Source organism: Cervus canadensis, chromosome X (genome assembly GCF_019320065.1).
Source record: "Cervus canadensis isolate Bull #8, Minnesota chromosome X, ASM1932006v1, whole genome shotgun sequence".
Taxonomy (NCBI): Eukaryota; Metazoa; Chordata; class Mammalia; order Artiodactyla; family Cervidae; genus Cervus; species Cervus canadensis.
In genome coordinates, this window is record NC_057419.1 from 9,928,582 (window position 1) to 9,955,730 (window position 27,149).

The window sequence follows — 27,149 nt, forward strand, 5'->3', positions numbered from 1 at the left end:
CGGACAGCCAAGGCTCCGCCCCGCACCTCGACAGCCCCGGTGCGCCACGAGGCACCACCGCTCGCCGACAGCCTCCCCCAGGCTCAGACACCTCCTCCCCTCCCCACAGGGGACCCTGCATGATGCAAGGTGGAGCTCCCCCTGCAGCCCCTTCCAGCGGGAGAAACACACAGAAGCCTGGCGACCGCTCAGGGAAAACCCAGGGCCCTCGCGGGCACCAGCTCGGCGGTGACCAAGTATCTCCGAGAAGCGCGCAGGCAGAGGGGCGGTGAGGGTGGCTGACTGACGTCACAATCGCCGAACGGCGCTGCACGTGCGCGTCACAAACGAGGACGCGGGAGACCCGCGTCACTGAAGGCCCCTCCCCGCACGGGGCCCGTCGGCAGCGCTTGGTCAGGTCCAGGCGCCCCGGGACCCACCCGGGCGCCCCGGGCGGTTCTGTCTGGTGGGTGCCTCGGGGCAGCCGCGCTCCCCCCCAACGAAGTGAAGGGCCGTCCCCGGGCACGGCGCCCCCTCTGCCGCAGTGCCCTCACCCCAGTCTCAGGAGCCATGCAGCAGCCGTCTGCGTGGACATCGAGAGCCCCCCGACCCGCACCGGGTGTCTCCCCCGTTCCCAGCCGCGCCGCGTACCTTGTCGGCGGGAGGAGCCGGAGAAAAGCGGCGCGCACAGGCCAGGAAGATGTCCGGCTCCGGCTTCCCGCTCCGCACCTCCGGGTCGTCGCCCAGCACCACGTGGTGGAAGAGGCCGAAGAAGTCCTGGTGGCGGCTGGTCTTCAGCTGGAAGGACGCCGTCCCCGAGCTGGTGGCCACGGCGCACGGCACATCGTGCTTGCGCAGGTGGCAGATCAGCTTCTCCACGCCTGGGGCAGGGGGAGGGGGAGACCGTCTGGGGTGGCGTGGGCAGGCCTCGGGCAGCCCCTGCCTCCCCCAGCCTGCAGCCTCCTCTGATCTCATCGCTGTCCTCACGGGGCGGGGATGTCAGCACAGGGCCATCTGCACTCAACACCAACGTGGGAAAGCAGTTCAGGGCGCGGGGATGGCCCTTCCCAGAGGACCAGAGGCGACTGTGCTGGGACGGCCGGTGCTCTGCTCGCCAGCCCTGACGGAGCGAGGGCCTCCCTGCGGCTCAGCGGGTAAAGGATCCACCTGAGCACTATCTACAGACAATAGCTAGGACGGGAAGGAACCTGGATGTCCATCCACAGATGAATGGATAAAGAAGCCGTGGTACATGCACACGGTGGAATATTACTCAGCCATACAAAGGAACACGTTTTAGTCAGTTCTGATGAGGTGGATGAACCTGGAGTCTCTTATACAGAGGGAAGTCAGTCAGAAAGAGAAGAAATTATCGTATATTAACACACATGCGTGGGCCTCTAGAAAGATGGTACTGATGAACTATTTGCAGGGCAGCAGTGCAGACGCAGACACAGAGAGCAGGCTTGTGGACACAGTGGGAGAGGGAGAGGGTGGGAGGAATAGACAGAGGAGCATGGAAACACATACATGACCGTATGTAAAACAGACAGCCTGGGGGAATTTGCTGGATGAGTCACAGAACTCAACCTGGGGCTCTGTGACAACCTTCAGGGGAGGCGTGGGGTGGGAGGTGGGAGGGGAGTTCAAGAGGGAGGGGACACATGTACACCGTGACTGATTCATGTGGATGTAAGGCGGGAATAAAAATATTATTGTAAAGGAATTATCCTTCAATTCAAAATAATAAATTTAAAGAACTAAAACTAAAAGAATCCACCTGCAATGCAGGAGACACAGGAGATGCTGGATTGATCCCTGGGTTGGGAAGATCCCCTGGAGGAGGAGAATGGCAACCCACTGCGGTATTCTTGCCTGGGAAATTCCATGGACGGAGAAATCGCCTGGTGGGCCACAGTCCACGAGGTCTCAAAAAGTTCTACACAACTGAGTGACTAAAGCTCTACTACTATCAGAGCAAACCTGGGGAGCTGCCAATAAATTTGACAACGTAGAGGAAATGGACAAGTTATTTCGAAAAGAAAGAAGTTCTTTGGAAGAGATCTTTGCCAGCTCACTCAGGAACATAGCGATAATGTAATTAGCCCTAGATCCATGGGAAAGAGACTGAATCTGTAGCTAAGAACCGTCCCAGACTTAGCACTGCACGCCCTCACTGGCAAACTTAACCAAACATCCCAGGATGAAACAATGCCAATTCTAAGGAAACCTCAGAAAATCACAGGGAACACTTATTTCCCAACTTGCTTTTTTTGAGACCAGCACTTTTCTGATACCGAAGCTGGAGAAAGGCATACAAAAAATTACAGACCCACATGTCTTGTGAACACACACACTTAACCTCACACTGAAGCCAACTTACAACCACAATGAAAGAATTCTACTTGAAGAGTTGCTATGGGGTTGGAACCTGTTATTTCAAAATATTAAAAAGCCACACTATTCAATTAGCTTGCAACAACTAACGACCAATATGTAGAATTACATTAGCTAAATTTCCATAAAAAACCTTCATGGAACTGGTGAATCAAAAGGATGAAAGAATGCCTATGACAAATACACATCCAATAATCATCTTGCCCTGGATGTGGTGATTAAAACTGAATATCAACATGATTTGCATCTAAAATAAAAGGTTCAAGTTGTATGACCCAATAGGAAACCAACATACTAAACATTGGAGCAAATTTAAATATACGCTTTCCTTGAAAACCTACTCGAAAAAGAAATTTTGCTGGAAGAGTTCTCTGATGCTATTGATTATAAAAATTTAAACATAGTTGATGTCATTTTAGCTCATCCTTCAAATACTTCTCGTTCTGTGAATACTTTGTAATGCACTAACATAACGGTGCAATACTATACCAAAATAAATACATACAAGGAAGCCTATATTGGAATATAGTCAACATTTTTATCCACAGGGGAATGAATGAAAACGTTTTTGGATGACAATTTTTTTTTTTTTTAAGATTTATAGCTTTTATTGATGCATTTATTTTTGGCTGCATTTATTTTTGACTAATATTTATATTAGTCACGGCACGCAGGATCTCTGTTGCAGTGTGCAGACTTCCTCCATAGCTGCATTGCCCTGGTTTAGCTGGCCCACGGCACATGGGAACTTACTTCCCAGACCAGGGAGCAAACCCGTGGCTCCTGTACTGGAAGGAGGATTCCTAACCACTGGAACCCCAGGGGAGTCCGGGAACGACTCTTTTAAAATCAGACGAGCTCCATGAAGATGTCTGAGATGGACACACACATGAGCCCGGAGACAGGGAGGCTGACCACAGCCTGTGGCAAGTCGACCCCATCTCTGGGGCTCGGTTCTGTCCTGTCATATAGCAACGATTAGGGTTCCTGGTGGTGATGCTGTGAAGGAAAGCCTGTAAAAGGTCCCGCCCATAAAAGCTCACACGGCAAGGTAAGGCCCCACGAGATGGTAGCAGCCCTGGTTGCCACCGATGCATCAAATTTAGGTTACAGTCACTCATCAGTCACGCAAATCTCCTGACATTAACACACTACTGCCCGATTCCTTCAAAAACTTTTGTCCTTTAAATATTGTACACTGACTTTTTCTCAGTCTCTCTGCGACGTAGAAGACTAGAAACATGACGGGACTTCTGTCCTGCACAGAAGCTCATTAATTAGGTACATAAATGACACCCAGCCAGCAGACAGCTGGTAACCTCGAGGTGCTCAACTGGGTTTCACGGCTGGGCACAGACAGATCGCTCTTGCTACAAAGAATGAGCACTCCCAGGAGTGATCTACAGGGAAGGGGAGAAGAAACGCTGAGGATCAGGGATGCTGAGAGGTGTTTCTGTCCGACTTCAGCAGAGAGGCCTCGGGCTGGTGAGGAGAGACACGGAGGCTGCCCAGAAAGTGGGTCTGCACACGCAAGAGCCAGGCAAGTGGGTCTGAACACGGAAGAGCCAGGCAAGTGGGTCTGCACAGGCGCAAGAGCCAGGCAAGTGGGTCTGAACACTGCAAGAGCCAGGCAAGTGGGTCTGAACACGGAAGAGCCAGGCAAGTGGGTCTGAACACGGAAGAGCCAGGCAAGTGGGTCTGCACACGCAAGAGCCAGGCAAGTGGGTCTGCACACGCAAGAGCCAGGCAAGTGGGTCTGAACACGGAAGAGCCAGGCAAGTGGGTCTGCACACGCAAGAGCCAGGCAAGTGGGTCTGCACACGCAAGAGCCAGGCAAGTGGGTCTGAACACGCAAGAGCCAGGCAAGTGGGTCTGCACACGCAAGAGCCAGGCAAGTGGGTCTGGGTCTGAACACGGAAGAGCCAGGCAAGTGGGTCTGAACACGGAAGAGCCAGGCAAGTGGGTCTGAACACGGAAGAGCCAGGCAAGTGGGTCTGAACACGGAAGAGCCAGGCAAGTGGGTCTGCACACGCAAGAGCCAGGCAAGTGGGTCTGAACACGCAAGAGCCAGGCAAGTGGGTCTGCACACGCAAGAGCCAGGCAAGTGGGTCTGAACACGGAAGCATGCAGAAGAGGTCGACGGGACACGGGTTCTCTCAGCTGCTGCCTAGAACTCAGGTGCTGGGGGGCTGTACCCAGCAGCCCCCTGGCTAGCTCAGGAGTCCTTTGTGACACTTCACCTGAACTGGGAGACGCGTTGTGGCTGGGAGCAGAGAGGACGTGGCGGGAGGAGACGCCGCCCAGGGATGGGCTCGGCACGCATCCCGGGACCCGCAGAGCAGCCACGGAGTCCAGAGTCCTGCGGGGAGGCGGCGGGGCGAGCGTTCAGCGGACGGAGCCACGGGGGGGGGGAAAGCAGACACCACGCCGTCCTGGCACGGGCTTCACCGGCCCGGACCTCCAACCCGAGCATTGCTGGACACGAGGCTCGATCCCTCCTCCTCGCAGCCCGCGTGTGGAAGGGAGACCACTTCTCCTGGATGGTGGCCTTACCACTGCCTGGGAGGTGACTGGCTGTCATGTGGAGGTACAGGTCACAGGGGACGCCAGTGGGTCCAGTGGCGGGCCCCGAAAGGGAGGTGAGGCCCTCACCCCTGGGGCTTCTGACCGTGAACTGACCCGGGACAATGAGGGTCTGTGTAGAGGTGAGGTCCTCACCCCTAATGCTTCTGACTGTGAACTGACCTGGGACATGGCTCTGAGCAGAGGTGAGGTCCTCACTCCTGATGCTTCTGACTGTGAACTGACCTAGGAAGTGGGTCGAGCAGAGGTGAGGTCCTCACCCCTGGGGCTTCTGACCATGAACTGACCTGGGACATGGGTCTGTGCAGAGGTGAGGTCCTCACTCTTGATGCTTCTGAATGTGAACTGACCTGGGACATGGGTCTGAGCAGAGGTGAGGTCCTCACCCCTGGGGTTTCTGACCGTGAACTGACCTGGGACATGGGTCTGTGCAGACGTGGGGTCCTCTCCTCTGAGGTTTCTGACCGTGAACTGACCTGGGACATGGGTCTGTGCAGACATGGGGTCCTCACCTCTGAGGTTTCTGAACGTGAACTGACCTGGGACAGTGAGGGTCTGTGCAGAGGTGAGGTCCTCACCCCTGGGGCTTCTGAATTGAGCTGAGCTGGGACAATGAGGGTCTGTGCAGAGGTGATGAAGGACCTTCAGAATGAGATCAGCATGGATTTAGGGTCAGCCCTAAACCCAGTGGGACTTCCCAGTTGGCGCGGCGGTTAAGAATCTGCCTGCCAATGCGGGAGACACGGGAGATTCAGGTTGGATCCCTGGGTCGGGAAGATTCCCCTGAAGAAGAAAATGCCAACCCACTGCAGTATTCTTGCCTGGAGAACCCCATGGACAGAGGAGCCTGGCGGGCTACGGTCCATGGGGGTTGGAAAGAGAGAGCCTGAGCAACGCACGCGTGAACCCAGTGACGTCTGCCTTCCTCTGCTCCAGCTGTTGTCACGCGGCCCCACCGGCCTGGCTGCTGTGTAAACATGGGAATCTGTTTCTCACAGGTCTGCAGGCTGCCATTGAGACCAAGGCGCCCAGATGCCCAGGGTCTCCTGAGCAGGCCCTCTTTCTGGCTCACGGCCACCTGCCTTGGGTCCTGACGTGGGCAGGTTGGGGGGGTGAGCGAGCCCTGCGGGGCCTCTCGCAGAAGGGTGCTAATCCCATTCCTGGGGCGCCACCCTCATGAGCTCACCACCCCTCAACTGGGTCACCTCCAAATGCAGTAACACCGCGGGTCAGGACCTCAACTATATGAACTCGGAGAGACCCACAGACGTTCCTAACACAGCAACTGAGGCCCTTAGTAACTGGTGTCCTCACAAGAGAAGAAGGGGCAACGGGCACAGAGGTGAAGCCATGTGAAGGTGGAGAGAGGCGGCCACTAGCCCAGGGACGGACACCTGGAGCCCCCAGAAGCTGGAAGAGCAAGTACAAAAAATATGGGAGACCCTGCAGGTTAAATGATCACTCACAAAAGGAGAGCTGCTTAACCACAAAACCAGGCAGGCTTTACTCAGTTCAGTCACTCAGTCGTGTCGGACTCTTTGCGACCCCGTGGACTGCAGCACGCCAGGCCTCCCTGTCCATCACCATCTCCTGGAGTTTACTCAAACTCATGTCCATTGAGTCGGTGATGCCATCCAGCCATCTCATCCTCTGCTGTCCCCTTCTCCTCCCACCTTCAGTCTTTCCCAGCATCAGGGTCTTTTCCAATGGGTCAGTTCTTCCCATCAGGTGGGCAGAGGATTGGAACTGAGCGGCAAAAGCATGGGACGGAAGCAGGAGACTTGCCCCCTCACAATAAAAGGCTGGTGGCGTGAGGCCTGCGTCCCGCCCAGTGAGCTCAGAGATTTAGTCATGCTCTCCACACATGAACAGACAATACCTCGTGAACTAGCTTGACCATGCAAGACAAGAAAACTCCCCTGCCCAACCTGGAGGAGGAGCTGATGATGGAAGCCTGACATCTACTCAAGAATGAGGAAAAAGGTGGTCTCCTCCTCCTCCCTACTTTTCTTTTGATTATACAACTGTGGCCCGCCAAGTTCTCGGGGCGTGGCAAGTCACATCCACCTGCTTGTAAGCCTCACAGGCCTCTTATTCTAATTAACCACATCTTATATACCACTTTGCTCTCTCTGAACTCCTCTCTGTACTGTGACAGAAGGACTCTGGTACCGGAGCTCTTCGGAGCCCCCCGAAACAACATCCGAGCTGACACTTCTGCCCCTTCGAAGGGCACGCTGAGCAATGCCTGCATTTTAACCTCACTACGGATTTCTAATCAGCCACTTTGGAACGGCATGACCACAGGCCACAAGCTCGAGCTCATTCCAGGGCAGGTAAAGGGGATAACCTCCTGCTGGCTCACTCTGAGGGCCATTCTGCTTTCAACTGTGGCGTCTGACTCTTTGCGACCCCATGGACTGCAGCCCACCAGGCTCCTCTGTCCCTGGGATTCTCCAGGCAAGAATACTGCAGCGGGTAGTCATTCCCTGCTTCAAGGGATCTTCCCGAACCAGGGATTGAACCCAGGTCTCTTTCATCTCCTGCAATGGCAGTGGGGGGGGTTCCTCACCACTGGCACGACCTCAACGGTGGATCTTTGTGACCCAGGGTTCCCGCATTGCAGGCAGGATCATTTATCGTCTGAGCCACCAGGGAAGTCACCCTCAAGAGTGGGGCGGGTGGAGGAGGAGCTAAGACGGTGGAGGAAAAGGACAGGGAGACCACTTTCTCCCCCACAAATTCATCAAAAGAACATTTGAAAGCTGAGCAAACTTCACAAAACAACTTCTGGCCGCTAGCAGAAGACATCAGGTGCCCAGAAAAGCAGCCCATCGTCTTTGAAAGGAGGTAGGACAAAATATAAAAGATAAAAAGAGAGACAAAAGAGCTAGGGACGGAGACCCATCCCGGGAAGGGAGTCGTAATAGAGAAAGTTTCCAAACACCAGCAAACCCTCTCATTGGCGGGTCTAGGGGAAGTTTTTGAATCTTGGAGGGCAACCTAACTGGGAGGAAAAATAAATAAAACCCACAGATGACATGCCTAAAAGCAGAAAAGTACCCCAGACGCCCGCATCCACCACCAGCAAGTGGGGGCCGAACGGAGAGGAGCGGGCAGCATTGCTTAGTGCAAGGACTGGGCCTGAATGCCCTGAGGGCAATCGGAGGGAGCTAACTTGAGATAGCAACTTAAACTGTGGGATAGCAAGAGAGAGAGAGAAAATTAACCAGCCCGAACAGGCTGCGGGCCGGTTCGCAGAACAAAGGCGGGCCTGTTCGCAGAACAAAGGAAGAACTGAGCGATCCCAGAGAAGAGCTAGCCGGCAGCGGACTGGCCCATCCCCTGCCGGAGGCAGGGGGGAGGGGAAAGGGGCAAAGTCGGCCCCAGAGACGGCATCCCCTACCAAACTGCAAACAGGCTCCCAGTTTCTAACCAAAGACTTCCTGAGATTCTGGATGGTTGACATCTGCCGGGAGGGTCGCTAGAGACCAGACACAAGGCGCACGCACCCGACTGTCCCGCGCGGAAACTGAGGCTGGGCCCGCAGAGGGGACAAGGCGCACCACACCCGGGGAGAGTGCGCCCGTCAAGCTCCTGGCTGCCTGAGTTGCTCCAGGCGGGGAAGGCAAAAAACGCAGGCACAACTGAGTCCGCTATTTTGTGGAATACCCAAAAACTGGAACCGCTCGCAACTCAGGGCCCGCTCCATATAGAGCAGCCGGGAGCCTGAGCAGTGTAGACGGGGAGAGCACACACCCGTGAGCGGGGGCAAACCCAGTGTGGCCAGAACACTGTGAGAGCTACCCACACACACAGCGATATCTGTCTGCAGTGCCCCTTCCCCCTCTCCCCCCCACAGCACACACCCATGAGCGGGGGCAAAGCCAGTGTGGCCGGAACACGGCAAGTGCTCCCCACACCCGCCAGTGACATTTGTCTGCAGCGCCCCTCCCTCCCAGCAGCAGGACTGAACCAGCAAACCTGAACAAGAGACCACCTCCGCCCGCCTGTGTCAGGGCGGAAATTAGGCACTGAAGAGACCTGCAAACAGAGGCCAAATACACAAAGGGAACCGCTTCAGAAGTGACAGGGGCAACAGATTAAAAGCCCTGTAGGTAACACCGACTACACCGGAAGGGGCCTGTAGATATCGAGAAGTGTAGCTGGAACGAGGAGCTATCTGAAACTGAACCGAACCCACACTGACCGCAACAGCTCCAAAGAAATTCCCAGATATATATTTACATTTTTTGTTTGTTTGTTTGTTTAATTAAAAACATTTTTTTCTTTTTTTTTTAATTTTTATTTTTTCTTTTATTTTCTTTTAAAATTCCCTATTACTCCTCTATTACTCCTTAACTTCCATTTTCATATATTTTTACTATGTTTTTAATTTAAAAAATTTTTTTAATTTTTTTTCTCTTATTTTTTTTAAAATCCTCTATTAATCCTTAATTTTCATTTTTATTTCACTATAACCTTGCAAAAAAAAAGGCAGCCCTATTTTTAAACCAAACTTCATATATATTTCTTAAATTTTTTGTGTTTTTGTTTTAATATTGTATTTTTAAGAGTCTAACCTCTACTCTAGATTTTTAATCTTTGTTTTTCAGTATATGATATCAATTTTGGACATTTAAGAATCCAATATTCAGTACCCATTTTTACTCAGGAGTGTGATGATTACTCTCTCCCCCTTTTGACTCTCCTTTTTCTACCTGAGAACACCTCTATTTCCTCCATCCCCCTTCTCTTCCCAATCCAATTCTGTGAATCTTTGTGGGTGTCTGGGCTACGGAGAGCACTCTGGGAACAGACAACTGCGTAGATTTGTCTCTCTCCTCTTGAGTCCCCCTTTTTCTCCTCCTGCTCATCTCTATCTCCCTCCTCCCTCTCCTCTTCTTCATGTAACTCTGTGAACCTCTCTGGGTGTCCCTCAGGGGGAGAATCTTTTCACCATTAACCTAGAAGTTTTATTATCAGTGCTGCATAGTTGGAGAAGTCTTGAGGCTACTGGAAGAATACGACTGAAATCCAGAGGCAGGAGACTTAAGCCCAAAACCTGAGAACACCAGAAAACTCCTGACTACAGGGAAGGTTAAGTAGTAAGAGATCATCCAAAAGCCTCCACACCTACACTGAAACCAACCACCACCCAAGAGCCAATAAGTTCCAGAGTAAGACATACCACGCAAATTATCCAGCAACACAGGAAAATAGCCCTGAGCGTCAACATACAGGCTGCCCAAAGTCACACCAAACCCATATACCCATCTCAAAACTCACTACTGGGCACTCCATTGCACTCAAGAGAGAAGAAATCCAGCTCCACCCACCAGAACACCGACACAAGCTTCTCTAACCAGCAAACCTCGACAAGCTACACACCCAGCGCCACCCACTGGGAGAAACCTCCACAATAAAAAGGAACCACAGACCACCAGAATACAGAAAGGCCACTCCAGACACAGCAATCTAAACAAGATGAAAAGGCAGAGAAATACCCAACAGGTAAAGGAACATGAAAAATGCCCACCAAGTCAAACAAAAGAGGAGGAGATAGGGAATCTACCTGAAAAAGAATTTAGAATAATGATAATAAAAATGATCCAAAATCTTGAAAACAAAATGGACTTACAGATAGCCTGGACACAAAGACTGAGAAGATGCAAGAAATGTTTAATAAGGACCTAGAAGAAATAAAAAAAGAGTCAATTAAAAATGAATAATGCAATAAATGAGATCAAAAACACTCTGGAGGGAACCAAGAGTAGAATAACGGAGGCAGAAGATAGGGTAAGTGAGGAAGAAGATAAAATGGTGGAAATAAATGAAGCAGAGAGGGAAAAAGAAAAAAGAATCAAAAGAAATGAGGACAACCTCAGGGACCTCTGGGACAATGTGAAACGCCCCAACATTCGAATCATAGGAGTCCCAGCAGAAGAAGACAAAAAGAAAGGCCATGAGAAAATACTCGAGGAGATAATAGCTGAAAACTTCCCTAAAATGGGGAAGGAAATAGTTACACAGGCCCAAGAAACCCAGAGAGTCCCAAACAGGATAAACCCAAGGCGAAACACCCCAAGACACATATTAATCAAATTAACAAAGATCAAACACAAAGAACAAATATTAAAAGCAGCAAGGGAGAAACAACACATAACACACAAAGGGATTCCCATAAGGATAACAGCTGATCTATCAATAGAAACTCTTGAGGCCAGAAGGGCATGGCAGGACATACTGAAAGTAATGAAAGAGAATAACCTACAACCTAGATTACTGTACCCAGCAAGGATCTCATTCAGATATGAAGGAGAATTCAAAAGCTTTACAGACAAGCAAAAGCTAAGAGAACTCAGCACCACCAAACCAGCTCTTCAACAAATGCTAAAGGATCTTCTCTATATAGGAAAGACAGAAAGGTTCTATAAACGTGAACGCCAAACAACAAAGTAAATGCCAACAGGACCATACCTATCAATAATTACCTTAAATGTAAATGGGTTGAATGCCCCAACCAAAAGACAAAGACTGGCTGAATGGAAAGAAAAACAAGACCTCTATATATGCTGTCTACAAGAGACCCACCTCAAAACAAGAGACACATACAGACTAAAAGTGAAGGGCTGGAAAAAAATATTTCACGCAAACGGAGAACAAAAGAAAGCAGGAGTCGCAATACTCATATCAGATAAAATAGACTTTAAAATGAAGGCTGTGAAAAGAGACAAAGAAGGGCACTACATAATGATCAAAGGATCAATCCAAGAAGAAGATATAACAATTATAAATATATATGCACCCAACATAGGAGCACCGCAATATGTAAGGCAAACGCTAACGAGTATGAAAGGGGAAATTAATAGTAACACAATAATAGTGGGAGACTTTAATACCCCACTCACAACTATGGATAGATCAACTAAACAGAAAATTAACAAGGAAACACAGACTTTAAATGACATAATTGACCAGCTAGACCTAATTGATATCTATAGGACATTTCACCCCAAAACAATCAACTTCACCTTTTTCTCAAGTGCACACGGAACTTTCTCCAGAATAGATCACATCCTGGGCCATAAATCTAGCCTTGGGAAATTCAAAAAAATTGAAATCATTCCAGTCATCTTTTCTGACCACAGAGCAGTAAGATTAGATCTGAATTACAGGAAAAAATTTATTAAAAATTCAAACATATGGAGGCTAAATAACATGCTTCTGAATAACCAATAAATCATAGAAAAATCAAAAAAGAAATCAAAATATGCATAGAAATGAATGAAAATGAAAACACAACAACCCAAAACCTATGGGACACTGTAAAAGCAGTGCTAAGGGGAAGGTTCATAGCATTACAGGCTTACTTCAAGAAACAAGAAAAAAGCCAAATAAATAACCTAACTCTACACCTAAAGCAATTAGAGAAGGAAGAAATGAAGTACCCCAGGGTTAGCAGAAGGAAAGAAATCTTAAAAATTAGCGCAGAAATAAACGCAAAAGAAACTAAAGAGACCATAGCAAAAATCAACAAAGCTAAAAGCTGGTTTTTTGAAAAAGTAAACAGAATTGACAAACCATTAGCAAGACTCATTAAGAAACGAAGAGAGAAGAACCAAATTAACAAAACTAGAAATGAAAATGGAGAGATCACAACAGACAACACTGAAATACAAAGAATCATCAGAGACTACTACCAGCAGCTCTATGCCAATAAAATGGACAACTTGGAAGAAATGGACAAATTCTTAGAAAAGTATAACTTTCCAAAACTGAACCAGAGAGAAATAGAAGATCTTAACAGACCCATCACAAGCAAGGAAATCAAAACTGTAATCAGAAATCTTCCAGCAAACAAAAGCCCAGGACCAGATGGCTTCACAGCTGAATTCTACCAAAAATTTAGAGAAGAGCTAACACCTATCTTACTCAAACTCTTCCAGAAAATTGCAGAAGAAGGTAAGCTTCCAAACTCATTCTATGAGGCCACCATCACCCTAACTCCAAAACCAGACAAAGATGCCACAAAAAAAGAAAACTACAGGCCAATATCACTGATGAACATAGATGCAAAAATCCGTAACAAAATTCTAGCAAGCAGAATCCAACAACATATTTAAAAAATCATACATCATGACCAAGTGGGCTTTATCCCAGGAATGCAAGGATTCTTTAATATCCACAAATCAATCAGTGTAATACACCACATTAAAAAATTGAAAGATAAAAAAATATGATTATCTCAATAGATGCAGAAAGAGCCTTTGACAAAATTCAACACCCATTTATGATTAAAACTCTCCAGAAAGCAGGAATAGAAGGAACATAACTCAACATAATAAAAGCTATATATGACAAACCCACAGCAAGCATCACCCTCAATGGTGAAAAATTGAAAGCATTTCCCCTGAAATCAGGAACAAGACAAGGGTGCCCACTCTCACCACTACTATTCAACATAGTGTTGGAAGTTTTGGCCACAGCAATCAGAGCAGAAAAAGAAGTAAAAGGAATCCAGATAGGAAAAGAAGAAGTGAAACTCTCGCTGTTTGCAGATGACATGATCCTCTACATAGAAAACCCTAAAGACTCTTCCAGAAAATTACTAGAGCTAATCAATGAATATAGTAAAGTTGCAGGATATAAAATTAATACACAGAAATGCCTTGCATTCCTATACACTATCAATGAGAAAACAAAGAGAAATTAAGGAAACAATACCATGCACCATTGCAACAAAAAGAATAAAATACTTAGGAGTATATCTACCTAAAGAAACAAAAGACCTATACATAGAAAACTATAAAACACTGATGAAAGAAATCAAAGAGGACACAAACAGATGGAGAAACATACCATGTTCATGGATTGGAAGAATCAATATTGTCAAAATGGCTATTCTACCCAAAGCATCTATAGATTCAATGCATCCCTATCAAGCTACAACGGTATTTTTCACAGAATAGAACAAATAATTTCACAATTTGTATGGAATACAAAAAACCTCGAATAGCCAAAGTAATCTTGAGAAAGAAGAATGGAACTGGAGGAATCAACCTGCCTGACTTCAGACTCTACTACAAAGCCACAGTCATCAAGACAGTATGGTATGGCACAAAGAAGAAATATAGATCAATGGAACAGAATAGAAAGCCCAGAGATAAATCCACGAACCTATGGACACCTTATCTTTGACAAAGGAGGCAAGGATATACAATGGAAAAAAGACAACCTCTTTAACAAGTGGTGCTGGGAAAACTGGTCAACCACTTGTAAAAGAATGAAACTAGAACACTTTCTAACACCATACACAAAAATAAACTCAAAATGGATTAAAGATCTAAATGTAAGACCAGAAACTATAAAACTCCTAGAGGAGAACATAGGCAAAACACTCTCCGACATGAATCACAGCAGGATCCTCTATGACCCACCTCCCAGAATATTGGAAATAAAAGCAAAAATAAACAAATGGGACCTAATGAAACTTAAAAGCTTTTGCACTACAAAGGAAACTATAAGTAAGGTGAAAAGACAGCCCTCAGATTGGGAGAAAATAATAGCAAATGAAGAAACAGACAAAGCATTAATCTCAATAATATACAAGCAACTCCTGCAGCTCAATTCCAGAAAAATAAATGACCCAATCAAAAAATGGGCCAAAGAACTAAACAGACATTTCTCCAAAGAAGACATACAGATGGCTAACAAACACATGAAAAGATGCTCAACATCACTCATTATCAGAGAAATGCAAATCAAAACCACAATGAGGTACCATTACACGCCAGTCATGATGGCTGCTATCCAAAATTCTACAAGCAATAAATGCTTGAGAGGGTGTGGAGAAAAGGGAACCTTCTTACACTGTTGGTGGGAATGCAAACTAGTACAGCCACTATGGAGAACAGTGTGGAGATTCCTTAAAAAACTGGAAATAGGACTGCCATATGACCCAGCAATCCCACTTCTGGGCATACACACTGAGGAAACCAGATCTGAAAGAGACACGTGCACCCCAATGTTCATCGCAGCACTGTTTATAATAGCCAGGACATGGAAGCAACCTAGATGCCCATCAGCAGACGCATGGATAAGGAAGCTGTGGTACATATACACAATGGAATATTACTCAGCCATTAAAAAGAATTCATTTGAATCAGTTCTAATGAGATGGATGAAACTGGAGCCCATTATACAGAGTGAAGTAAGCCAGTTAAGATAAAGACCAATACAGTATACTAACGCATATATATGGAATTTAGAAAGATGGTAACAATGATCCTATATGCAAAACAGAAAAAGAGACACAGATGTACAGAACAGACTTTTGGACTCTGTGGGAGAAGGTGAGGGTAGGATGTTTCGAGAGAACAGCATTGAAACATGTATATTATCTATAGTGAAACAGATCACCAGCCCAGGTTGGATGCATGAGACAAGTGCTCGGGCCTGGTGCACTGGGAAGACCCAGAGGGATCGGGTGGAGAGGAAGGTGGGAGGGGGGGATTGGGATGGGGAATACATGTAAATCCATGGCTGATTCATGTCAATGTATGGCAAAAACCACTACAGTATTGTAAAGCAATTAGCCTCCAACTAATAAAAATAAATGGGAACAAAAAGAAAAAAATTTTAAAAAGAGTGGGGCGGGTGGAAATTTCAGGCTCTGGGGCGTGGCACAGCCTGGAAGGGGACTCTTACTGTGAGGGGTCATTGCCTTTGACGGGCCTGTTCTCCAAATCCTGCCCTGGACACAGGGCGGCTCTGCAGACTGGAGCCCCTACCAGTCAGAGGGCAGCTCCGAGCGTCTCTGGGCGGGTCACTCACACCTCGCAGGAATGCAGAGCATCGCCTGTACAGTTCTTGTGCTAAGATGACCCGAGGCTGACACGCAGGCACATGTGAGAACACACGGAGGACTTGGCTCTCAGCTAGACCCTGACACTCCTCAGGCTCTTAAAGGAGACTCACCTCATATACAAGCCAAAAAAAAAAGCTCTCACTGCCTTAACACCTGTCACTTCCTATGAAAACGGCCAAGCAATGTAATTTAAATATTTCAGGATTTTCATTCTGTGCATCACGTGTTTACTTGCTTTGGATGGTGGTGAAATTTATTTTTTTTTATTCCTTTAAGGGATGTGTGTGTGTGAGTGTGTACGTATGCATCACAGAGGTATCCTAAGAAATGGTCTGGAGGGAGGCACCCTGAATGGCTAAACAGTGTGTGCGTGCTAAGCCAATTCAGTTGTATGTGACTCTTTGCAGCCCCAGGGACTGTAGCCCACCAGGCTCCTCTGTCCGTGGGATGCTGCAGGCAAGAATACTGGAGTGGGCTGCCATTTCCTTCTCCAGGCGATCTTCCCCACCCAGGGATTGAACCTGGCAGGAAGGTTCTTTACCACTAGCACCACCTGGGAATCCCTGTTCAACAGTAAGTAATGGGGCCTCCCTGGGGGCTCAGCTGGTAAAGAATCCTCCTGCAATGCGGGAGACCTGGGTTCCATCCCTGGGTTGGGAAGATTCCCACGGCTACCCACTCCAATATTCCGGCCTGGAGAATCCCACAGACTATAAGGTGCGTGGTTTTAACAAGAAGTCAGACACGACTGAGCGACTGAACTGACCTGATAAGAACTGAAATTTATTTATGTATAAGAAAAAAAAGATGAAGACATTTTAGTCAACTCTACGACTCAATGGACATGAGTTTGAGCAAGCTCCGGGAGATGGTGATGCACAGGGAGGCCTGGAGTGCTGCAGTCCACAGGGTCGCAAAGAGTCAGACACGACTGAGTGACTGAACTGAACTGAGATGCGTGTGTCCTACCTTGATTATGGACTGCTTGGAGAAGGAGACCTTTCTTTTGCGTCTCCCTGAGCACCCGCTCAGCAGCAGGTGCACATAACGATTAAGTAAAGGAAGGGGGAAGTTACAGAGCGACCCTGAGAAAGTGAGTGCCTTCTTGCCAGGATGGTGGAAGGCATATTCACAAAGTGCGCTGGCGGGAGATGGTCATGCCAGCTGACGGCCATGGGGGACTGAAGGCGCAAGACAAATGAAGAACAAAACAGAAAAGCGAAAGGCAGACGGGTGGAAACAGACATGAGGCTCGGGTGCCTGGCCAAGGAGAAAGGGGCTTGGGTGGACTGGGCCCAGGGCGGCCCCCAGGGAAAATGCTGCCTGCTGGGTGGCTGCGTTGTAGTCTTTAGGGCGCTCCCGGAGAGGAGCGTGAGTGACTTCCGAGCCTGTCCTGGCGTGAGTAACTTCCAAGACCCGGCAAGGACCTGCCCAGGTCAGACCTGTCTCCACCTGGGACCTGTCCCCACGGGCAACACCCAGGCAACACTCCACGGTGGAGGTGGACCCATGCTCCTGAGGGGCCCGTATCACAGGGCAGTGTACACGGGCCAGCAGTCCTGGGCGGGGCCTTGTCCCAGTCTCCTCCAGAGGCCCTAGAGTCACGTCCTGGGCTTTTCCGTGGGAAATCCCCCCACACCCCCACCCCCAGGGAAAAAGAGCAGGAAGAGCAGAGAGCCATGGCAACAGGAGACCTTCTCGGGGACTTCACACCATTAAAAACCACCGACTTTATTTACTGGCTTTCCAAACCAACTTTCTCCTGCTTAAATGATGCCCAAACACATTCCCGTCATGTATCTCCAAGAACCTGTGACGGAAGCTATCTGCTCCACAAGACAGTGGAGGTGAACTTTCCTGGTGCTCCAGGGGTTACAAACCCACCTCCCAGTGCAGGGGTCATAGGTTCTAGCCCTGGCTAGGAAGAAAAGACCCCACAGGCTGTGAGACAGCTATGGCCTAGAGCTCGTGCTTATCAACAAGAGAAGCCACCGCAGTAAGAATCTCACGCATCAAAATCAGTAGCCTAGGCTCGCCTCCGCTAGACAAAGCCCATTCACAGCAACGAAGACCTAGCGTAGCCAAAACTAAAGAGGTAATTTTTAAAACTAAAAAACAATAATTAAAAAGAAAATACACCGGAGGTTACCAGCACCCTTCATGGGGAACACTGTTCTGACAGTTTCCTTACATTCGTGTCAAAATTTTTCCTATGTAAAACCAGATACATTTCAGTATTTCTTTTTGTCAAAAACTTTTGCCACAGTTAAGATGTCTATTCTCAGAAAATAATTAGACCCTTGGCTGACTTACATTCTATATTTCATCACTAAGGGATGTGGTAAATGCTTACAGGACATACTGAACGAAGTACTTCTGTCCTGATGGCAGGAAGGGATAGTTAGGAAGTTTAGGATGGACACGGACACACTGCTGTATTTAACATGGAGAACCAGCAAGGACCTGCTGTCCAGCACAGGGAATTCTGCTCAATACTCTGTAATAACCTTTCAGTCACCAGGGGGGAAAGATGGGGGAAGGGATAGTCAGGGAGTCTGGGATGGACATGGGCACACTGTTGTGTTTATCATGGAGAACCAGCAAGGACCTGCTGTCCAGCACAGGGAACACTGGTCAATGTCATGTAGCAGCCTGGATGGGAGGGGAGTTTGGGGGAGAATGGATACATGCACATGTATGGCTGAGTGCCTTCACTGTCCACGTGAAACTGTCATAATATTGTTAATCTTCTATACCTCAATATAAAATAAAAAGTTTAAAAAAAAAAGTACTTCCAAGCCCCAGCAAGGACCAGTTCGGGTCAGACTCATCTCCACCTTGGACCTGTCCCCACGGGCGACACACAGGCAACACTCCAAGGTGGAGGTGGACCTGCGCTCCCGAGGGGTCCATGTCACGGGGCAGTACACACGGCCCATTTTAAAGAAAATCTATGGCTGATTCATATCAATGTATGACAAAAAAATAAATTAAAAAAAAAAAAAATAAAGAAAGAAAGGTGTCCACAGCTCATGAGAAGGTAATCAAGTCACCCGTGCCTGGCCTCCAAGCCGCACGGGCCAGCCCGACCCTCGGTGAGGCGGGACCCAGGCAGAGCCATGCCCACCTCACAATTAGGGGAGCCGGTCACCCTGGTGACGGGCCAGGCAGCCCTCCCGCATCACTATGGTGGGGCCTGTTTCCCTGGCAACCTGCCCTCGCTTCCGCACTAAGGACCAGCTGGGCCACAGCGCTCACCTGAAGGCAGAGCTGCGGCATCAGAATGAAGGACGTCTGTGTTAGTCGCTCAGTCGCGTCCGACTCTGCGACCCCATGGACTGCAGCCCGCCTGTCTGTGGGGATTCTCCAGGCAAGGATGCTGGAGTGGGCTGCCATTTCATCCTCCAAAATGAAGGATACAGAATTCATAATAACACCCTCTCTACAGACAGGCTCCTTTCTCTCATGGGCTCAAGGTGCCTTGACCCAGCCGAAAATGCCCCACCAGTAAACACCTGCAGAAGGAAAAGAAACGGAAGTCAAGGGCCCCAACTCCACCTTCCTCAGCTGCATGACGAAATCAAAGCGGACAAAGAGGACAAGAGGGACACCTGGATCTGCAGAGAGGGCAGTGGGCACTTTTTCTGGCTATGGTCACCACTCCCCGGACTCCATGGTAGGGAGGTCAGCTCTGTGGTGGAACTCAGCTTTGGATCACGTGAAAGAGGTGATGGGGGGAAGGTGGCATAGATGGGAACTCGGGGGTGCAGCATGTCTTTCTGAGTAGAAACTAGAGCTCTGTCCTTCCTGTGTCTGTGACTGGCATGTGATACATGCAGAGACAAAGAAGAGTCTTCCGGGCAACTTCAGCAGGACTGAACTGTCTAGGAAGAACAAGTTCTTGCCTCATTTCTGTGCTGGAGCTGGTTTTGGGGCTCAGTTCTCTTCAGTGATTACAGGATTGGGTATCATTTAAATGATACCTGGTCACTGGGAAAGAGAAGAAGAGGATACTACATGGACTGGATCACCAAGCAGCCTTCATGATATAGACTTGTTGGCATTCCGGCCAGACTACCAGGCTAGCTGCATAAGACATCATTTTCTTGGAACTGTAGTAGAATATATCTCAAGTATGGGTTTCCCTGGTGGCTTCGCAGGGAAGAATCTGCCTGCTGAGCAGGAGACATGGATTGGACCCCGGGGTTGGGAAGATCCCCTGGAGAAGGAAATGGCAACCCACTTCAGGGTTCTTGCCTGGGAAGGCCCATTGACAGAGGAGCCTGGTTATAAGCTGTGGGTTATAAGCCATGGGGCTCTCCAAGAGTCAGATACAACTCAGCGCCTAAACCACTACCACCATGTCTCAGGCATATCTTAGAAAAAAACACCAAAATTCTGGAAGGAAAACCACTTGGAAAGGCTTGGGTAGAAAAAGAAGAGGATATTTGTGTGCCTAAACCATCAAGGGTGCTTTGTATGTTAATGAAAGAGACTCCATGTCAAATATGAATGATATAGACTTAGCTGGATTAGTGAGGGAAAAAAAAAACACAAAACCAGACTCATAAATACAAGTAGAAATGAAAGCGAGTACATTAAAACCAATGGCACAAAAATAAAAGGGATTCAAAGAGAATAATGTGAAAACCTGTAAGCAAACACAGTGAATAGCCTGAAAGAAACAGATGAATTGCTAGAAATATACAAGCTATCGAGATCAAAGCAAAAACAAAGTCTGTTCAAACCTCTAAGTATTACGGAGATTAATTCAGTCATCAGAAGCCGTCCAACAAGGAAAACGGGACCAAATGGATTCACCAGAGAACTCCACCAGACTGTAAAGAATTAGCACAAATAGTACTCAAACTCTTCCCCACAATTAAAAGAGGACGATACACTCTCAAACTCATCCTCTCAGGCCAGCATTACCAGGGCACCAAAGCCAAACAAAGAAACGACAGAAACTGAGGCAAACACACTCAACAAGATACTAGCAAACTTATTTGAATAGCATGTTAAGAGGATCCTTCTACACCGTGAAGAAGAGGGATTTATTCCTGGAGTCTTAAGGATGGTTCAACATACAAAAAAAAAATCAACGCGAGACGCCACATTAACAAAATGAAGAACAAAACCCAAAGGATCGTCTCAGCTGATGCAGAAAAAGCATTTGGAAAAAACTCAACACCCTTTCATGATATAAACACTCAAACTAGGAATAAAAGAAAAGGACCTCGACATAATAAAAGCCATATATGAAAATTCCATAGCTAACATCATACTCAGTGTTAAAAGGCTGAAAGCTTTCTCTGCGATCGTAAACAAGAAAACAATGCTTTCTCTTGTCGCGTTTATTTCACACAGCTCTGTAAGTCCTAGCCAGAGCAACGAGGCAAGGAAAAGAAACAAAAGACATCCACACCGGAAAGGAAGAAGTGAAGTCATCTGTTTGCACGTGAAATGGTCTTAAAGGTAGAAAACTCTAAAGATTCCACACATATACATAAGACTACTAGTGCTATTAATAAACTTCAGCAAAACTGCAGGTGATAAAAATCAGCATACAAAAGCCAGTCGCATTTCTACACACGAACAATGAAAAATCTGAAAAGAACATTTGAACAAATCCACTTACAACTATGTCAAAGAGAAATAAAAGAAGGTGAAAGACCTCTAATGCTGAAACTACAAAATACTGGTAGAATAAACGACAGAAGACATAAATTGGAAAGACATCCCATATCCATGGGCCAGAAGATCTAACTTTTATTGTGCCCATAGTACACAAAGTGGTCTACAGATTCAGAGGAATCCATACCAAAATCCCAACGGCACTTTTTGTTGAAATACAGAAATCAATGCCAACATTTATATGGACTCTCAGTGGAACCTGAATAGACATAAACTATCTTGGAAAAGAAGAACAAACTTGGAGAATCTCACACTTCCAGGTTTCAAAACACATTACAAAGGTATGGTAATTAAAACAGTCTGGTGCTGACATAAAGACAGACATATAGACCAATGGAATCGAATAGAGAGCCTGGAAATAACTCTTCACAGGTATAATGCCCAGGTGACCTTTCAACAAGGCGCCCAAGACTACTCAACAGAGAAAAGGAAAGTCTCTTCAAGAAAGTGTGTTTGGGAACATGGATATCCAAATGGAAAGAATAAAGCTGGACCCTTCTACCATATACAAAAGTTAATATAATATGGATTAAAGGCCTAAAGGTAAGAGCTAAAACTACAAAATTCCTAAAAGAAAACAGAAAGAAAGCATTACGACACAGGAATTTTTTTTTAACTCTTGGATATGATACTAAAAACACAAGCAAGAGCAGGAATAGTCAATGGGAGTACATCAAACTTAAAAAGTTCTGGATACCAAGGGACACACTCAACACAGTGAAGAAGCAACCTTTGAAACGGGAGGAAATACCTACAAACCACCTAGCTGATAAGTGGTATCTAGAATTTATTATATGAAGAATTCCTAGGACTCAACAAGAAAAAAAAAAAAAACTATCAAAAAATGGGCAAAGGACTTGAATAAACATTTCTCCAAAGAAGACACACAAATGGCTAACAGCAGGAAACAACGCTCTATGTCATCAATTATTCAAGAAATTCAAAACCAAGAGATAATGGCTTCACACACATTAGGACGTTTACTATCAAAAAGAGAGAGAAACTAACCAGAGTTGGTGAGAATGTGGAGAAACTTGAACCCTGGTGGACTGCTGGAGGCAGAATAAAACGACACAGCCAATATACAAGACAGTCGGGGGGACCCTCAAAACACTAAAGAGAATCACCTTATCATTTGATAATTGCACTTCTGGGACTGTACCCCCCCAAAAAATAAATAAAAGCAAGGTCTTAAAGAGGTATTTGTATACACATGTTCACAGCAGTGGTTTTCACAGTAGCCAAGAGGCAGAAGCAACCCAAGTATTCACTGACAGATGAAGAGATAAGCTAAGTGAGGCCCATCCATACAACAGAGTATGATTCTGTCTTCAAAGGCAGAGAATCCTGTCACATGCTACAACATGTGAAATCAAAGCACTGATGAACCTCGAGGTCAGTCACAAAAGGACAAATACTGTGTGAGACACCTGTGTGTGCGTGCTCGCTCAGTGAGGTCTGACCCTGTGTGACCCCATGGGCTGTAGCCCGCCAGGCTCCTCTGTGCATGGGGTTCCCCAGGCAAGAATCCTGGAGTGGGTTTGCTGTTCCCTTCTCCAGGGGATCTTCCTGACCCACCGACTGAACCCGCGTCTCCTGCACTGGTAGGTGGGCTGTTTAACACTAGTGCCATGTGAGATACCGAGAGTAGTTCAAATTCACAGAGACAGAAAGCAGAAGGGTAGGTCCCCGGAGCCGGAGAGAGAGACAGAGGAAGGGATGGAAGTTAGGGTTTACTGGGGACACAGTTCCAGCTCCGCGAGGTACAAGGTGGAGAGAGATGGATGCCGTTGCTGGTAAACTTTTAGCTAAGTGCTTCCTGTGACACTGATTAATAGCCGTGCTTCCATCATTAACGCTTGTTAGCATTCCAACGTGTGCAAACGGCCCAGAAAGGCAGCTGGTGAAGGGAGTGTGTATCATGGTGTTTGTGCTCATATGCTGAGGTACGTGTGTGTGCGTGTGTGTATCTCTGTGACATACATGTGTATATGTGTGACATACATGTGACGTGTTTGTGTGTGACGAATATTTGCGTGTGTGTAACATGTGTGTGGCATTCATGTGTATGCATGTGTAATGTACAGGGGTGTGTGTGTGTGTGTGTGTGTGTGTGTGTGTGTGATCCAAGAACAGCCCACACGGTTTCTTTATAACACCACGCAGCAGTAATAGCAGGGCCCTTTCCAGGAAATTCACTCGTTCCAGGGGATATTCAATCTGCCCCTCTGGATATATGTATAAACGTAGATAATTACACATGTTTCAAAAATGACTATGACTCATGTTAACACCATTTTGAATCCAAAATTACTGCTGTGACTATAAACTTTTTTCTCCCTGAGCACCAGGGATTCTAAAGACTGAGGAATTCACCTTTCTTCTTAGAAGAATCTTAAAATAACACTCCATTTTTATGCCATTTTTGTCCCTGTAACCTAGAACATTCTTGACCTTCTCACTTATAGTAAGAAATAGCAGGCAGTTCTGTTGTTCCATCTTCAGCTAACAAGCCCCAGGGGAGAAAAGTCATCTTTCCTCTCAAAGGAAAACAAGTAAAGGCCACACAAACAGACATGTTAGAACTGAATTACACCTTTAACTCTTAAGTTTTTTTTTTTAAACTTATTTAGGGAGATTTAGCTGCTTGCCTATCATCGACATGCTCAAGTTTGCATAGCTGGTGAAACATGAATTCGCTATCTGATTGTGAAAAGCAAAGTCCACCTATTTGAAACTGGGAAGCAATTCTCTCAGGAATGTGATCTCTAGGTCACACTGAGACAAACAAAATGCAAATGTTTTCAGACCTCAGGAATGCGAGAGAAGAATGTATGTTAAGAAAGCTTAAAAATGACAAGCACATGATGCTGTTACTGCTTAGTCACTGAGTCACATCCAGCTCTTTTGTGAGCCCCTGAACTGTGGCCCGCCAGGCTCCTCTGTCTGTGGAATTTTCCAGGCAAGAACACTGGTGTGGGTGGCCAAGCCTCCTCCAGGGGATCTTCCCTGCCCGGAACTGAACCTAAGTTCGCTGCACCGACGGGCAGGTTCCCTTCCACTGGGCCACCCGCGAAAGCCCACAGCACGTGCCAGCATCCTCCAAAGTCGCTAACGAGTCCCTCGGAGCCTTACTGGGAAGGGGATCTTCCGAGAGGTTATCAGGGCAGAGGAGAACGATAGCGCGCCCGGCTGCAGGCTGAGAGCGGCCGCTCAGAGCCCCGAGCGCGCTCCGGAGACCTCACCTGGCATGAGCGCGGCTGTAGGGAAGACCTCCTTCAGCTTGGCCTGGCTCACCTCCACCAGCTCCTCCGCGGACATCGGGAGCTGCAGCGTGTCTCTGATCAGCTGGGCCGCCTCCAGCGCCTTCTTGCCCATCACCAGCGACTTCACGTCCCAGCTGTACTTCTTCCCATAGCGCCCACAGATGTCCTCAAAGACGACCGAGTAGAGCCGCTCGGTATCTGCGGAGACGAGGGGGCAGAGACACAGCGGCGTTGAGGGATGTGTTCACAGCGCGCAGAGCCCGCGTTCCGGGCAGACAGCTCTGGCGGGGTGGGGGGCGGGGCGGCCTGTGGATGTGCAGGGGACGCTGGTGGGATCGGAGGACCACACGGTGCCCTGGCGGCCTGCCCTCTGCTGCTCTGGAACCTTACAGGGTGGGAGGGAAAGGAAGGCTGTCTGGGCGCAGTTGCATCCAATACCGCGCTCCCACGGACCGCAGCCCGCCAGGCCCCTCTGTCTGTGGGATTCTCCAGGCAAGAATCCTGGAGTGGGGGCCTCCCTGGCGGCTCAGTGGTGAAAGAATACGCCTGCCAATGTGGGGGACATGGGTTCGAGCCCCGACTGGGGAAGATTCCCACCTGCCTCGGAGCCACTAAAGCCCTGACGGAGACTGGGCTGCAGAGCCCGGGAGCTGTAACTACGGAGCCCTGTGCCGTAACTACTGAAGCCTGCGTGCTCTGGAGCCTGTGCCCCGGAAGATAGAGCCCACACACCGCATCTACACAGTAGGCCCCGCTCTCCGCAACTAGAGAAAAGCCTACACAGTGAGGAAGAGCCGGTACAGACAAAAATAAATTATTTAGGAAAACAACAACCAAAAAAAGAATACTGGAGTGGGTTGCCATTTCCTCCTCCAGGGGACCCTCCAGACCCAGGGATCGAACCTTCGTCTCCCACACTGCAGGCGGATTCTTAACCGCTGACCCACCAGGGAAGCCCAGAAATGTCTGCGTCATGGTTCAAGTGTCTTTTCCGTTGACAGGCACGTTCCACTGAGCCTGACCACTACCGAGACTTGGCGTCCTGATGGAGCACCCCGAGTGTGCATGCTGCAGTCTGCGTGCAGGGCCTCCACCGCGAGGGACCGTCGGAGTGCTCTGCGCCCCCTGGAATCCCTCCCGGCGGGAGCGTGTGGACGCACGTGCGGCTCTGAAGGACCCTCCCATGTGAGCACAGACTCCCGCCCGCAGCTCCCAGGAAGAAGGCACAAGTCCCGTGTTCTCCATTTCCACCACCCACCACCAGCGATCGTGCAGCAGCAGGGTTTCCTTGCAAGGTAACTTGATTTCTACACTTTGTGTCAAAGGGCTCGGTCCCAGGAGACCACCCCCTCTCCCCCAGCCCTCATCAGCATCTCCAGGCAGCTGACCCGCCCTTCCTCACCTGCTATGCTCTGGTTGGTCCTCCCTGCCTGCAGCCCGCTTCCTAGGAAGGGGCCCTGGACACTTGGCCACATGGCGGCAGGACCTAGCCTTGGACAAGGAGCAGCAGCAGAGAAGGGCTTTGCTTTCTCCTCTGCTTTTGAAGGCGAAACCACATATTGCTGCATATCAAGTACAAACTCATCTTCAATGCTTTAACTATCTAGGTCCTCACTTTTCTACCATGGGCTGGATTTGGGGAGACGGTGAGGGATGGGGGGCACCGTAAGAGACACACAAGCAGATCCCTTGTAGCTCAGTCGGTAAAGAATCCACCTGCAATGCAGGAGACCTGGGTTCGATCCCTCGGTTGGGAAGATTCCCCTGGAGAAGGAAATGGCGACCCACTCAAGTATCTCTGCCTGGAAAATCTCAGGACAGAGGAGCCTGGTGGGTCGCAGTCCATGGGGCTGCAATGAGTCGGGCACAACTGAGCAACTATCACTGACACTTACCAAGCAGCTCTCAGCCCTCCATCCTGGTACACACCTGCCTGCCCTTGCTCAGGCATGACCCAGGGGTTGGGTGACAGATCCCTGCTGTGGTTTCCTTTCTGGGACAAAAGAAGGTGAGACTTAATTCTTCCTGGGCTCCTTGGCGGAGGAAGCCAGTGTTTGCATCATAACCTGAGAGGCTCAGATTTCTTCCAGAGCCCCCCCTGCCTGTCCTCTCCCTGAAGAAGTCCCAGCAGAGAGGGCAGGGCTGGCCCACGCCTCAGGGGGACAATGAGGAGTCCGTATCGAATGCTTGCTCACATCCTGCTTCCCCCAGGACCGGGAGGGCTCTGCAGGCGTGGAGAGGCAGGGCCTGGCAGGCAGCCTGTGTATACTCTACTTTCTTCCTGTGAACACTTTTCTTCCAGCAGCTGGTAGAGAGAGACAGACGAGACATCGCAGGCACCGAACGAGTGAGGAACGATC

At 48.4% G+C, this 27,149-nt stretch overlaps 1 protein-coding gene across 3 annotated transcripts in view; it reads right to left on the reverse strand.

Moving 5' to 3' along the window:
- LOC122434704 (pseudouridine 5'-phosphatase) overlaps positions 1-27,149 on the reverse strand; it is a 72,190-nt gene that overhangs the window by 18,201 nt on the left and 26,840 nt on the right. For 2 of the 3 annotated variants that reach the window (XM_043458339.1, XM_043458342.1), the window contains exons 2-3: positions 24,769-24,987; positions 631-860 (exon numbers count right to left, since the gene is read on the reverse strand). In XM_043458339.1, coding sequence (XP_043314274.1) covers positions 631-860; positions 24,769-24,987 — 449 coding nt within the window. The remainder of the gene's footprint in view (positions 1-630; positions 861-24,768; positions 24,988-27,149) is intronic. The other variant, XM_043458341.1, reaches the window with a different exon arrangement.